This window comes from Molossus molossus, unplaced genomic scaffold, assembly GCF_014108415.1.
Source record: "Molossus molossus isolate mMolMol1 unplaced genomic scaffold, mMolMol1.p scaffold_m16_p_1, whole genome shotgun sequence".
NCBI lineage: Eukaryota > Metazoa > Chordata > Mammalia > Chiroptera > Molossidae > Molossus > Molossus molossus.
Window position 1 is genome coordinate 46,139,712 of NW_023425344.1, and position 16,568 is coordinate 46,156,279.

A 16,568-nucleotide genomic window follows, 5' to 3' on the forward strand; every position below is an offset into this window, starting at 1 on the left:
CCTGTGTTCCTCTCTCTCTTTCTGTTTCTTCTTTTTTTTACAACAGTCCCTTCAGCATTTTTTGCAGCGTTGGTTTGGTGGTGGTAAATTCCTTTAGCTTTTGTTTATCCATGAAGCTCTTTATTTCTCTTTCAATTTTGAATGATAGCCTTCCTGGATAGAGTAGTCATGGATTCAGACCCTTGCCCTTCCATTACTTTGTCCACTTCATGCCACTCCCTTCTGGCTTGCAGCGTTTCTATTGAGAAATCAGCTGACAGTTTAATGGGAGCTCCCTTGTAGGTAACTTCCGTCCATCTCTTGCTTCCTTTAAGATTCTATCTTTGTCTTTAATGTTTGCCATTTTTATTATGATGTGTCTAGCTGTGGGTCTTCTGGGATTCATCTTGCTTGGGACTCTCTGTCCTGGAGGATTGACTACTGGGGGCTGGTATTGATGTGTCTTGGATTTGTGTGACTTTTTCCTTCACCAGTTTAGGAAAGTTTTCTGTCATTATTTCTTCAAACAAGTTTTCTATTCCTTTCTCTGATTCTTTTCCTTCCAGTATCCCTATTATGCGAATGTTATATTTTGTGTTGTCCCACAGCTCCCTTAAACTTTCCTCCTGCTGTTAAAACTTTTTCTTCATTTGATGCTGTATATGGGTGTTTTTCTCTACCTTGTGTTCTAAGTCGCTGATTTGGTCTTCAGCTTCTTCTAATCTACTATTGAACCCTTCTAAGGTATTTTTCATAACATCTATGTCATTCTTTATTTCCTCTTGATTTTTATGCATAGCTTCTACCTCTTTTTTTTAAGCAAAGTAGTTCCCAGTGAGCTCTTCATAATTCTTATTAAGTTGGTGTAGTTCTCACCAAATTGTTTGAGCACCCTTAAAATCATTGCTTTGAATTCTTTATCTGACAAGTTGTTGTCATCCATTTCCTGTAGTTGCTTTTCTGGTGATTCCTCTTTTTCTTTCCTTTGGGTGTTGTTTCTTTGTCTGTCCATTTTAGCCGTCTGATAGCTCTAGACCCAGTGAGGGATGTTTGAATGTGTGGGCAGCTCACTGTATATCAAATAAGACTACTGTGCCTCCCAGATTGCTCTGTTGTGTGTTGCCTTTTGCCTGCTGTAGATCCTGGAGGATTGACTACTGGGGGCTGGTATTGATGTGTCCTGGTAGGTGCTGCTGCTGGATCACATGGGCCCCTCTGGAGCTGTGTTGCCAGCTGGTCGCTGGTACCACCTGTAGCTGTATAGCTCAGGCCCTGTGGGAGCCATGCTCCCTGATCGTACCATGGGCAGCTGTGTTGCACAGGCCTCACTGGAGCCCTGGCTCTCTGCCAATCTGGTGGGCAGCTGGGTTGTACAGGCCCCGTTGGAGCCCCTACTTCCTGCTGATCCCGTGAGGTGCTGGATCACAGTCTCTTCTGGAGACCTGGCTCCATGTCTATCTTGTGGGCAGGTGGGCTGCACAGGCCTCTGTGGCGTCTCAGCACCCTGTAGGTCCTGCAGGCAGCTGGATCACACCGGTCACTCTCAAGCCCTGGCTTCCCACTGTTCTTGTGGGCCGCTGGGTTGCACAAGCCTCTGTGGAGCCCCAGGTCCCACCCCTGGTGGCTGGGGAGTGCTGCTGCCCTGTGGGGCTCAGTTCCTGCTCAGCCTTTGCTGTATTTTTGGGGGATGGGTCTCAGCTGCTAATCTGTCTTCTGTTGCCTGAGGATAGATGTCTGCTCCCCAGCCTCTGTTGCTGGGGGTATATCTCAGCTCTTATCAGGCTGCTACTGTGGGGGATGGTGCTGGGCTCCCAGCTGTTTGTGGCTTCCGCAACCAGCACCTTGGCAGCTCCACTACTGTGCACTGGTCTGTGTTGACACAGGGTGTCCACTGGTCCGATGGCGCCAGGTCCACTGTTGGGTTCAGGTTGCTGGGCTTTAGCTGCTCTCACTGTCTCCTCCCAGGGAAGACCCAGGATCTTCCAAAATGGTGAGACCTCCCTGTGGCACAGGGAGAAGTGCCCTGAAGAGCCGCTTACCGCGGTAGCCAGCTGCTCTGTCCACAGCACATGAACCTTCTGCTCCGAGTGTCTGCTCTGCAGGAGTTTGGTCATCCACCTTCACATCCCCTCACACTCTCTCTCACACTAATTCACTCTCTCTCACACTAATTCACTCTCTCTCACACTAATTCACTCTCTCACACACTCACCCTCCCTGCGGTCCTACCCACTGCCATCTTTTTTTCCCCCTAATGGGCTTTTAAGAGTAATTGCAACTATTTACAATTTTTGCCTTAAGTATTGGCTTTAAAACTCTGGAAGTAAATGAGTCCAATATCTGCAATACTAATTAACCTAGATAAAAATGGCTGATATAATTACTTCTTGGTTCGGGGTTGAGTAAGATTAAAAAATTCATTCACTGCTACAAACTCAATATATGTTTTTATCCCTGATTAAAATTTCAGGAGCATGTTGAATGTGAAACAACATTTCTTGACATGATTTATACATTTCTCCTGAGTTGATTTTTACTAAAGTTAGATGTCTTCATTTACCATATTATATGCTATCAAAACAATTTAATAATAAAATTTGGAGCGATTGCTAACATTAAGTTTGATTTTAAATTATTTAAATTTTAAATTACTTTAAATAATAAAATATATGGATGCTATCAACTATGAACTAGGTATAGCCCCTATGTAACAATGACGGTAAAGACATTGTAGTCACAAAGTATACAGGAATGTAAGAAAAAATAGGAAACATTGTCCAGCTATATTAAGAAACAAATAATATTAAAACATTATATACAAGAATCATTTTCTGCATTATAGTGGTAGAACAAATGAATATGAATTTCAATTGCTTTGCTCATATACAAATAAATAATTTCCAACAATTTTACTTTTTTTTTAATAAGTATAATGTAATAAAAAAGTTTATATTTTCTAAACATACTTAAGAAGAGAAAAGCAACCCAAAGACATCGCTAGAACCACCTTAATTGCAAAGAACATTGGCTTCTTTTACTTATATATTTAAGGTTCCTCCAGGTCTTTATTTCATTTTATTTTGAATTACAGTTTATTTTCAATATTTTGTATTAGTTTCAGATGTATAGCAAAGTGGTTAGACAATCATATGCCTTAGAAAGTGTTCCCCTCAATATTGCCAATACTCACCTGGCACCATACATTTTTATTGTAATATTATTGACTATGTTCCCTATGTTGCACTTTACATCCTCATCTTTTCATGACTTGATAGCTCATTTCTATTTAACACCAAATAGTATTCCATTGTCTGGATGTACTACAACTTACTTATTCATTCACCCCCTGAGGACATCTTGGTTGCTTCCAAATTTGGCAATTATGAATAAAGTTTCTGTAAATACACCATGCAGGATTTTGCATAGAAGTATGTTTTTAACTAATTGAAGTAAATACCAAGAAACGTGATTAAGGAATCATATGGTAATATTATGTTTAGTTTTGCAAGAAACTACCAAACTTCTTCCAAATGCTAGCTGTACCGTCTTGCATTCCTACCAGCAATGAATGAAAGTTCCCACTGTTCCCCATTTTCTCCAACATTTTGGCATTCTAGTAGATATACAGTGATATCTCACTGGTGTTTCACTTTGCATTTACCTGGTGACAGATGATGCAGAGCATCTTCTGATGAGCTTTTTGTCAATCTGTATATCTACTTTGCTAACATGTCTGATGAGGTCTTGGCCTGTTTTTTAATATAGTTGTTTGTCATCTTATTGTTGAATTTTATGAGTTCTTTATATTTTTTGTATACATTCCTTTATTAAATATATCTTGAAAATATTTTTCCCTGTCTATTCTTGCTTTCTCATTCTCTTGACATTATCTTCCACAGAGCAGCTATTAATTTTAATGCAGTAGCTTATCAATTATTGCTTTCTTGGATTGTGTCTTTGGTGTTATGTATAAAAAAGGAGAACATCTGTAATACTTTCAACAATAAAGATAAAATTTTTTTTTAAATAAATAAAAAGCCATACCTAAAGTCATCTACGTTTTCTCCTATGTTATCTTCTGAGTTTTATAGTTTTGCCTTTTACATTTAAGTCTGAGATCTATTTTAAGTTAATTTAAGTGAAGGGTGTAAAGTCTGTGTCTAGATTCATTTTTAAATGTGTATGTCTAGTAGTTCCAGCACCATTTATTATGACTCTTTTGCTCTGTTTTATTTTCTTTGCTTTAACCAATACATTTTACTTTTGAAAATGAGTAATTGTAGGATTTTAGGTAAAAGTTCAATATTGCATTTGTGTATTATATAATGTGAAAATGAAACATTATTATATAAATTTATTTGTTGCATAAAATTAATATTTTATTATATAAACATTTTTCTAAGAGATGGTATTTTTGGTATACTAAGTCAAATATTTTATTATAGGATTTATTTAATGTTTAAAATAAACATTACCTTTAAGAGTTTACCTTTATTTTATTTCTGTGGCCTACCTCATTACCACATTCTGGGAATACCTGAATTTAATTTTTAATCCACAGAGCTTTTATGAACTATTGTATAACAAAAGAATGTGCACACACAGTATAAGAATATAGTATAAGAATGACACCATACAATAAAAATTTTAAAATATTAGAAGAGATGCTTTATATATACTAACTGTGAAGTTAATTATTACTAAAATACACTTATGGTAATTATTTTTTAAAGAATTATTTTTACATTGGCTTTGATATTATCTATTCTAGCAACAATCATTTCTATGGTTATGGTATCTGTTGATTTTAATTGAGATAATGAATATAGTTAGGAGTAATTCAGCTTTAGCTGAGAATACAATAATAATCATAACCAATTATAATAAAAATATAATATCTGCATTAATTTACATCATTAATAGCTTAAAACTAGCTTTATAAATAAATTACATAAGAAACAGTGACTTTAACCAAATTTAGGTATAAAACTTAATTTCTATGCACGTTATTATTTATATTAGCTCCCTCTTGATTTGGGAGGAAACTAAAATGAAAAATGATGGGAAAGCACAAGACCTAGAATTTTCATTTTCTTCACTAAAAAAGTAAATGTAAACCTTTTATTGGTGTTTATCAATCACAGGCAGAGGATCAGAAAAAAAAACTGTTACAACCCAAACTTAAACAAAATGCTGAGAATGAGAGCACGTAACTTGGGCACACTCACCTTCTCTCCCTCATCTCATCCACAGACACCAAATAGCCAGCAGCAGTTCCCCAGCCTGCACGGGGGAACAGGCCCCCGCTCCTCCACTGGAATGAAAAGCTTCCTCTTCCTAATCAAAAGAATTTGTCCTAGGCCCATGGTCCTTCTCAGCTAAATGTTACAGGAGAAGGTGTGACTACTTGATAAGAGCATTATTTATTACTCTCCAAAGATATTTGCATTTTAATAAAAAAATTTAACCTACATGAGTGGGTAACTAATGATGAGACTGAAGACACAGAGACAAACCAGGAAAAAGAGTTATTTTCAGCACTTTACAAACTTATATGTTATCTACTCCTCCCATTTCCTACATTATTGAAGACACAATAAAGAAGGAAAGAAAAAACTAGTTTTCTAGTGAGATGTTTAATGTACATAGAATTAGCAAACCATAACTACTTCTGGAGAGTAATAATAAAGTTGAGAGGAAGAGTGGATAAAGAAAACAGAACTGTTAATTATAAAATAACAAAATATTAAAAATTCTAAAACGTTTTATTTTGCAATTGTGACTTTGGTGTTTTTATCTGTTCTGTGGGGGGAGTTGGGCTCAGAAGATGAGGAGGTGTCATAGAAATATGAAGAGGCTGGATTATACTGTGTCTTCACAATATTTACAGCAGAAAAATAAAATAACATCTAAAAGTTGTAGAGAAAGATAGTCTGATGTCTTTATAAATTTGTCGATACTGTATTTCATTCTACTTGTTTTTTTTCCTTGTAGATTTTGTAATAGCAAACATATGAAGGAAAAGGTTATATTGAAAGAGAATTTACACAGGGTAATGATATAGTTCTTATAATATAGTATAAACATGGCAAAACTCATCAAAACCAAAGATTTTTCACAAGGTAATATTACTTAACTTTTGAATACATTAGGTATCCAATGTAAAGCATTTTCATTTTTTGTGTGTTTAGTATATTAGAAAACTCAGAATAGTAATAGAAAAAAAAAGGGAGCAGATACGAAAATTAAAATTGTTAATGATTAGTTCACAAAATGGATGATTCACATGTGTAATTAAGGATTAACTATAATCATATTTAACAGTGTTCTAATATATTATCTTTGTACCAGGTAATGAACTGCTTTATACAATAGCAGAAGCAAAAACAACTTTTTTTGGCAGTTGGGTCAGTTTCTTCACTTGTCAAAGTGAGAATGATGGTCCTTCCAACTCTGTGTTCTTTAATGAAAGGTGGAGGTGCTTCCCGGAGGGTGGTTTTTGTGTGTTCTTCTTTTAAAATGAAAATGAAACCTTCTAAAAAATTACTAAACATAAACCAAAGAGGGGGGCAGAATACTTTGGTTAAGGTCTCAGCAGAGTACATTTTATATGTTACACCAAAACACTCAAGTCTGAGGTTGAAATGTTTAGTTTTCACTTATCTCAAGTTGAAAACTCATGCCCATTGGCTCTAACAGTCGGATTAAATGCCACATACAACATGAGACAGTTTGTTCTCTGCAATCTGGAGAGGAGCATTCTTTCTGGGGTGCACTTATTGCTTCAAAGTAAATGAGATGTCCTTTGCACAAGAGCTATGTACCAAATCACCCCAAACATGTGCTTCTCTCAGGGTGCTTTCAGCACACCTGGCCATCACTTAGGAGTGAGGAGGACACACAGGGTAATTGTTATTTAACACCCTACATTTTCTCATTTAACAAGGGCCTCCAGTTTACTTTGATTTTTGGTCCACATTATGGTCCACATTAATATGTATGCATGTTGACTGAATTGTTAATACGGTTGTCCATAGGGGTGGTTTAAAACCTTTATACTATTTATTTTGGGAGAACAATTCAGTACACTTTTTGAAGTCTACTGTGTGTGTACAGTCTCTGGGAAGATTTCTTTGATCCACTCTCCATTCCACTCCAGACCGAAATGGAAGCCCCACTCCCCTACAGCGCTGAGCATGGCACTATCTTTACTATGCTCTGAAGCCTGTTTTATTTTTGTTTTCTTCTCAGTAACTGCTGAGCAAAACCAGCTCTACATGAATGATGCTTCTTCCCCACTTATGTTGAGAATACATAGATGAAGAACAGGAAATTCTGCAAATATAACATTTTATTAGCAGAAAATTAGCACTTGCAATTAAGATAGAAATTTTCTGGCTAATTTTAAATTATAGAGGATTGACCCATACATTTCCCCTTGGTTCCTTCTATATAACAATTGATTCTCCTATATAATGATACTTTTAACATAATTTACAATGCATTGGACTTAAAAACAGGTTACTTATTTTTTTCAATTATTTGCATATATATTGTTTGTGGTAAACCTCAAAGGTACATACTTACGCATTTGGTTATTATGAATGAAAAAAATAACCTTGAACTATAAGATGTTGGTTATGTGCAAACTAGATTAATTTATTAGTTGTTATATCCTGTATTAAAATATTGGAATCAATTTTCTAAAACTTATATCTTAATATCTTATTTATAAAAATTAAGTGTGTCTCACCTACACTGATCATTATTAAGAAATTTCAGAGCGGGAAGGTCTTTTTTTTGTTTTAGAGAATAGTTTATTGATTTTTTAGAGAAAAGAAATATCCACGTGAGAGCGAGCTTAACATTAACTGGCTGTCTCCTGCATTCCCCCTTCTGGGGATTGAGCCAGTAATTTGGGCATGTGCCCTGACTGGGAATCCAACCAGCAACCTTGAGGTGCAAAAAGACAATACCCAACCAACTGAGCCACAACGGCCATGGCGGAAGGTCTTTATAATTTGTTATCACAATTGATAATTCAAAGTCACAGTGGCCCTTTTATAGCATTTCTAAATTTCTTATCTGCAATGAAATACAATTACATTCAAAATTTTGACTTTCACTTAAGGTTTTCCTATGTCTTCAATACCATCTGTAGTTAAAAGCACAGGTTATTCTTTTTTATCTTAATTTAAGTCTACGATTAAAACAGACAGTACTTTTTATGTTATAGAGTTAAAGTTATCACGTTTACCTACTATATCTGTGTTGGACATATCTATGCTGCTATTTATCAGTATTTGTATAGTTTGGTATCTTGGCCTTAGAAGACAGCAACTGTGAAACTGCGATGATATTTTATTATTTGCCTAATTCTTTATTATTATTATTAATTTTCCCATAGGAAGTATATAAAAGATCATTGATTAATAAAGGCATGTGTGAAGAAGAAGCATTAATAACTTGAGGTCAATTTTTTAAAATGTCTGTGTCTATAAGTTTTTGTTTGTCTTATTTGTTGTTTTTAGTTTTAGATTACATGAGTAAAATCATATGGTTCTTGACTTTTTCCTGTCTGACCTACTGTGCTTACTTTTTCTTAACAAAAATATTATAACTATAATGACACATAATGTTTTAAAAGCTACTCCTTTAAAAATATTTTCTTTTATACGAGAGTCATGGATTCATAGTCATACTACATTGGAGAAAGGAAAGAAATCAAGAATATCACATAAAATGAGAGCTATGTAAATATTTACACAGGAATAAATAGAAGTAAAGAAATTTCAAAAACATAGTAAATGAAATCATAGCAGGAGAATGATCAGAGAAGGAAGAGGATAATGATCAGATGTTAATATAAAAACACATCTAAATAAAGATCAAATATACAGTTATTATTTTATTTATCCATTAATCCATTCTTCCATTTGCTCAAATTTACTAAGTAGTTACTATACAGAGAGCATTAGACTTGGTGCACATTGCTTAGCAATGAAAGCATCAAAATGCATTCCTCCATATGAGTGCTGGGAGCGGGGGTGTGGGTGGAGGTGAAGGAGGGTATGGAGGGGAGTAAAATGGTGATGGACGAAGACTTGCTTTCGGGTGGTGACCACACAATACAGTGTACAGATGATGTGTTGTAGAGTTATGTATATGAAACCTGTATAATTTTGTTAATCAGTATCACTCCAATAAATTTTAAAAGGGGGGGGGAATGCTCACAGTGATATAAATTACAGCATAGTGAATCTAGTCAATAATATTGTAATAACTATATATGGTGCCAGATGGGTTCTAGACTTATCAGGGTGATCACTTTGTAAGTTATATAAATGCCTAATCACTATATTGTATATCAGAAATTAAGATAATATTGTATGTCATCTGTAATTAAAAAATTAAAAATATATTTAAAAAATAACTTAAAAGAATAAAAAACATAAGCATGCTGTCTATGACTGATATACCACTTATGGGAAATTAAAACACAATGGTATAGTTAACAATATATTTGCTTACAGAATTCTTTTTTTTTTTTTATCTTCTAGGACATTTTTCCATTTTTTGTTTAGATAGAGTGGGAGGGAGAGAGAAGAAGAGAGAGAGAGAGAGAAACATCGATGTGAAAGGGACACATCGAGTGGCTGCCAACCAGGGCCAGGGACAAACTGCAACCGATGTACATGCCCTTAGGGGGAACTGAACCCAGGTCTCTCTGGACCACAGGCCAATGCTTTTACCACTGAGCCAAACCGGCCAGGGCTGCTTACAGAATTTTTTTTTTTTTTTTATCCTCACCCGAGGACATTTTTTTTTTTTTTCGATATTTTGTTCAGATAGAGTGAGAGAGAGAGAGAGAGAGAGAGAGAGAGAGAGAGAGAGAGAGAAACATAGACATGAAAGCGACACATCGAGTGGTTGCCACCCACACGACCCAACCAGGGCTGGGGACAAACTGCAACCAAGGTACATGCCCTTAGCGGGAACCGAACCCGGGTCTCTCCGGACCGCAGGCGGATGCTCTAACCGCTGAGCCAAACCGGCCAGGGCTGCTTACAGAATTTTTAAGTAAAGAAATGACTTTTGTCATTCATTCAAGTAAGCAGTGAGTTCCTATGTACAAAAGTAGATGCTAAAAAAAAAATAAAGCATGACTTGACTCTCTCATAGCCAGCACAGAGGAGGATGTCATTAACTAAACTGTTAATTAAAATATATATTTATGCATATAGAAAGGTTTATAAGAGAGCTTTTTACCAAGTGTGGTGTGTGATTGGTGCCTTGTAAGGAAAGTAGGAATACAAGTTGTTCAGTACAAACCACAAAGTTAATGGACTTGTATTCAAATCATGGGAGGGTATCAATATGTCAGGGTTGAGATCATGGAGCTTAATCTATCAAGGACAGGAATGAGAGAAGAAGATGAACAAAAAAATAGAAGCATGATATTATATGGTGTATGAGGCTAAATACAGGGTGGGGCAAAAGTAGGTTTACAATTGTGAATGCAATACTAATTTCTGCATTATTTTCCATACAAACCACTGTAAAACCGATTTTTGCCCCCCTTGCTTATGTCTAATACATAATTAATACTTTTCAGAAATAATAAGGAATACGCTGTACTCAGATTGATTTGTACCCAATTCAAACAATGACATTTGAAGTTAAATCGAATGATCTAAAGAGCTAAACTGAAAACAATTAGGAAAGATCCACATTTCGTTAAAAAATTCAGACTATGTTTTCACCTAGAATTAATTAACAATTATGCCTAAATGGTTTTTGAATGTTCATGTTAGACTTGTAAAACTTTTGCTCTTAGAGGTTTATAAGTTTGTAAATTTGCAGACAATAGAAGAATTACTGAGTATAATTTTTCAAATTTTACTATAGGTAAAATAATTCTAATCATCCTTCATAGACAGATGGAATATTTTGATTAAAAGACTTTGAGAACTAATGACTTGATAATGGGAAGTTATTTGATTTACTTCATTTAATACCATTATGTATATTGTATAAACATAGATAATATTATCTACATGTCAAATACGCAAATATAATGTTTTGCATTTTTAATAATACCACAATTAGAGCATGATAAGCAAATAATATAAATAATACATACCAGAAAATTGATTGCAGATACTGTGACTTGCCTGTTCCCAAATGCTAGGAAGAAGGAAAAGATGTCATGCAAATGATTATATTTTGGATTGTCACATTATACACATAATTCAGGCAAAGTTCACTAGATATCACTATCCTCTAACCGAAGTACTATGTGTAATGTAATTAACCTTTGGGATGATAATTTTGCAATCTAAAAAGATTTAAAATGCAATGTAATGCCATGTCCTAATGTCATCTTGATCATGGTAGCAAAGTTGGAGTATACAAAAGTAATAAAAGATATTAATTATCTTATGAGTTCACCATCTGTATTAACAGTTCCACTTCTTTCAGTTTCACGTGAGTGTGTATACATGCAATTTAGTATGGGATTAATTAAGGAGAAATTCTACATACATGGTGGTGTATACCATGGATGATTAATGTAGTAGGCAATCCAAGAAGTGAAACCCCAATAAAAGGCACAGCCCTACAAATAGCACAAAATAAAAGTTAGGTCATATACATAATACATATTCCATCATTTTAAACCATTCTATACATTTTTATGCCACACTGCATAGATTTACATGAATAATGGTACACATTTTCTAAGTTAGATAAATGGAATGCTTCTTCGCCCAGTAAATTAGCATTTTAAAAGTACCTATTTAATATCAGTCAAGTAATGCATTTCTTTGCTCAACTCTTATTAATATAAATGGGTATTCATGATATGCGGTAAATGTGACAGTATATTTTGCAAGAATGGTTTTGTCTCTCCAGTAAGAAATATGAATGAAGTAATAAAAATAATAAAATATTTATTAGATAAGATGTATTGATAATCACTTCCCAACAGCAAATGAATAAAAGAATGAATTTTTTAACCATTAGTAGTAATGCATATTGATTGATTCGAGAGGGCAATGAGCTAATTTTAGAAGTCCTAGGTTGTAATACTGATCTTGCCCTGTATAATAAATTTTAATACCTTCTGTCAAAAGAGAAGCTAGTTTCAATGATTTCTGAGGTTTCTAAGAATTCTAGAATTCTGTGTTTCTTTACAGTGACAGCAGCTGCCTTGTTCAGATTTTCAGAAAACAGATATTTGAGAAAAAAAAGAAGAAGAAGATTTTAGTAACGACCATTGAATATATTATAAATTGGAAAATAACAAAACAAATTTTAATTTGAATTGTGGCATGTTATCTAATGCACATTTCTACTTCAGTGTTTCAGAAAATTTCCTATTTTCTTGATAGTTATTTAATGGTTAAGTAACTTTTGCATTTATCACTTATTTGAAAAGAAAAATATCATAATATCATAAAAATGGGTGTAGTACCATTACTTTAATCACACAAATATATATTTATAGGAGTGTTTATATATGAGATTCTCTTCAAAGAATCTGAATTCAATGCTAAGTATTTCCAAAATAAAAGGTTTTTATGTTCTGTTACTAGTTGAAGGCAGCTCCAGGAAATGGCATTTCAGAACAGAATGTTTAAGATATGCTGATAAATGGAATAGAAAAAACACTAGGCGTGAGGAAAAGAAACATGATTGAATTGTTGTGCAGATTATTTGATACACAAAATATCTCAATAATAATTAAAATTGAAAAAACATATTAATCCTCACCTTTATCAAGTTTTTCAAAGGTGTATGCCCTGCAGAAACTTTGTGAACAAATAAGGTTTCCAAAAGATATCGGATATAGTGTATACAATGACAGAAACAGGCCAAGCTAGAAAGAAAATAAAATATGAACACATTAAATTCCCTTCCAAAAATCTGGCTCAACTTACGTATCTCTCTTTTAGTTCACTATGATATTCTATATTAGGAAATATTATCTCCAGTAATTACAACACAGGTGTCTGTTTTAATACTTTTATTCTAGAAATTTTAAAAAATTTGTTTAATAATGAAAGTACTGTTACAACACTCCATAAATTTACTTCTGATGATGCTATGAATATATTATATACTCATCATACACTATATGCTCACACCTGCTCCAGGAATATATATGAATATAATAATTGCAAATGTGCTCATATCAAAAGGACTCTAAATTGAAGCAGATAATTTACAAGTTTTAAAAATATCCAAAACCTACTTAGAATGCATTTGACATTTTATAATATTCAAATAACTTTTTCATTGTCTGGTTGTCCTTTAGCAGGTACCATAATTAAAAGTTTGAATTTCATTTTCTATGAAGTCAATGCAACTTGTGTTTTGTTTAGTTTGTTTTTTTGTTGTTGTTGTTTGTTTTTTCGCCAGTCAAACATATTGCAGTATTTTGTTTATCTGTGTGCTGGGTTTTGTTGCTATTGTTTTAAGTTAGAACTCCTTCTTGTCATTTATATAACTACTGTTTTAAAAGTAAATGTCAAATTCGATTTACAGGGTATTTTCTTTTTATACTTAAAAATATTTCCATTAGCATATGTACCTTTTTTGTTATAAATAAAATTTAAAATTTCAGAAACTTTGGCTAAAATTCAAGGAAATCAATATGGATCAAAGATTGCATACTGGGCATTGGCCAGTTTGGTTCAGCGGTTAGAGCTTCAGCCCGCAGACCAATGAGTCACAGGTTCGATTCCGGTCAAGGGCACGTACCTTGGTTGCAGTTTGTCCACGGCCCTGGTCAGGTCCTGTGGGAGGCAACCAGTCAATGTGTCTCTATCACATCAATGTTTCTCTCCCTCTCTCCCTCTCTCTCTTTCCACTCTATCTGAACAAAAATGGAAAAAATATCTTTGGGTGAGGATTAAAAAAAAAATATATATATATATATATATATATATATATATATAGCATACTGGAACTAGTAAAGGCTGAGTATAAAAATCACCATGCCAATCACTCCATATAAAATAAAACATTGAGTTTCCACTGGGGGATTATTTTTACATAAATTAATTAATTATTTCTTGCGTGAATAATAATGACTTTAGGGAAAACAAACAAACACAAAACTACCTGTCTCAGTCATCAGGGAATTTATTATTATTCACTAATTCATGAATATATAATTGTGAACCTATTATGGGAGAGACATTTTATATATGGTGTGTATATCTATAAACAATGGACTACTTCTGAATTATGTGAGAGAACAGGCAGTGTGAATCTCTGGGGGAGAGTCTTCTAGACAGTAAGACAGAGACAAAAGTCCTGATATAAGAGGTTGCGTTAAGGGTTCAAAAGACTGATAAGGAAGTCGGTATCTCTTCTGACATGTTGGTTCTTTTGTGTAAGTATTTATATAAATACTTGAGTAGCCAAATATTTTACTTTGTAAGACAGCAGAAAAATTAAATTATGCCCAGCATTGTAGCAGAGCCCGAAATAAGAAATTTTGGTTCAAGCTACGATACTTCTCAATTAAGTCACTTACTTATTTTATTCTATAGCATGTGAGCATAGAGACCAAAATAGTATATACTTTTATATCTTTATATTTAAATCTATGCCACTTTGCACATTATTGGGTAACTCACTAAGTTTGATTTTATTTCAAAATGTTTCCATTTTATACAATTTTGATTGATTTTCCTTTAAATATCAACTCTTTCTCTGTCCTGCGCTTCATTAACTGAACACCAATAAATAGGCTTAGGTTCAACACATCTTCCCAATCATAATATTTGAAAATATATTATTCTTAATTTGATCAATTCAAGATATTAGGGCTGTGAAAAAAGACACAGTCTCAACAGAGCCGCTCGGGAGGCCGTGTATCAGGTGTCTGTTGAGGAAGAACATGAAAGCAATATTCAGACAAAGGTTGAAGATACAACAGACTTTGCTGATAATGAACTTTGAATTATAGAGAAATAGTGGAAGGATTCCTGGAGTTGGGGAAGGCAATAAATAGAGGACAGTAAAGTTTATTGAGATGGAGTGTGAGAGATCAGGGATGACCTAAAAATGTGTTAATGGTGGGAGGTGGGATAATGTAGCCTCTTGCATTTAAGGCAGATAATTGAACTATGACTACTGAGTGCTGAGATTTCTCTGGCTACTTCTCCATCCCTGATGATGCCGTAAGGAGGTGTGGTCTTAGCCACAGTGCAGCTAGTTCACTGGATCCCTCTGGGGAGAGAGACCGTGATAATTTTGAATATGTAGCCTCTATCTCGAACATCATTGTTTGAATGAAGAATAACGGTTACCCCAAGCTGTGCACCACCTTTCACTGCAGATGGAGAGGGAGATCCTGCAAGAGATATGGCCTTAGCCTCAGTATGTAGAGGCTTCTAAAAGATTCAAAGAATTTTGTGGCTGTCAAGTCACATATAGATCTAAACCTACCTGAAAAATGCCTTTGACTCTGTGATTTGATTCAAAGCACTTTGACATTTTTAACTTTGAAGTGTGTGGCCAGTAGATATAGCATTTGAAATTTGATCTTTTTTTGTTAATCCTCATCCAAGGACATTTTTTCATTGATTTTTTTAGACAGAGTGGAAGAGAGAGGAGGGAGGGTGGGAGGGAAAAAAAACATTGGTTGCCACCCACATGACCCCAACTAGGGCGTGGGATTGAACCTGTAACCCCAGTACACACCATTGATCAGAATTGAACCTACGACCCTTTGGTCCTCAGGCCTTTGTTCTAACCACTGAGCGAACCTGGTCAGGTTGGAATTTTATCTTTTTAACCATGAGAAATGGCATCATCTGTCCTGAAATTAAGTTGCTTAGAAGCGTTGTGATTATTTTATAGTGCTCTAATAGACATTTAAATTTCAGAAATAGTTTGTGTGTTGGCATGTATCTGCTCTGGAATGATTTCATATAAACTCAACATACTTGCTATTTTGGAACTATGTTGCACAAAAACATTTATCACTGAGAGGTCATAAAATCTGTGTCTGTTTAAGAATAGCAACCAATTGTCCGTCAGATCCTTGGAGACTGCCATGGTGGGGGGCGGGTGTTCTTTTTTCATGCTGTGCTATAAATCTGGTACGTGTTACATCTTTGGTCAAAAAACTGAGTGCAAGTGCATTATCCTTATAAACTCTTTACCCCATTATCTTTCTAAATAAAATGGGCATTCTCTTCACTTAAGAAAAAGAAAGACAGATGCTATTGTCCAAAGGCCCTGTTCCATACTGACCTGACCATCATCCCTGAGCACCCATCTCCCTTGGCCTCTGTGTCTCTGCCCTACTAGCTTTCTTTATGCTCCTACAGAGCACCAACGACTTTGTACCACAGAAAGTTTCCATATGAAGAGCCTACAAATTTACTAGTTAAAAATCAAACTCATCCTTCCAGAAAACAAAGAAATTAGTTCAAATGCAACTTTCTTAGAAAAACTATCTCAGGCCCTGGCCAGTTTGGCTCAGCGGTTAGAGTGTCGGCCTGCGGTCCGGAGAGACCCGGGTTCGGTTCCCGCTAAGGGCATATACTTCGGTTGCAGTTTGTCCCCGG

General features: G+C 34.8%; 1 protein-coding gene across 1 annotated transcript in view; it reads right to left on the reverse strand.

The window, feature by feature from the left end:
• Nucleotides 1-16,568, reverse strand: part of TECRL (trans-2,3-enoyl-CoA reductase like) — a 90,841-nt gene that overhangs the window by 17,269 nt on the left and 57,004 nt on the right. Inside the window, exons 6-8 of the mRNA XM_036245848.1 lie at nt 12,754-12,859; nt 11,524-11,596; nt 11,123-11,166 (exon numbers count right to left, since the gene is read on the reverse strand). Of these exons, the coding sequence (XP_036101741.1) occupies nt 11,123-11,166; nt 11,524-11,596; nt 12,754-12,859 (223 nt within the window). The remainder of the gene's footprint in view (nt 1-11,122; nt 11,167-11,523; nt 11,597-12,753; nt 12,860-16,568) is intronic.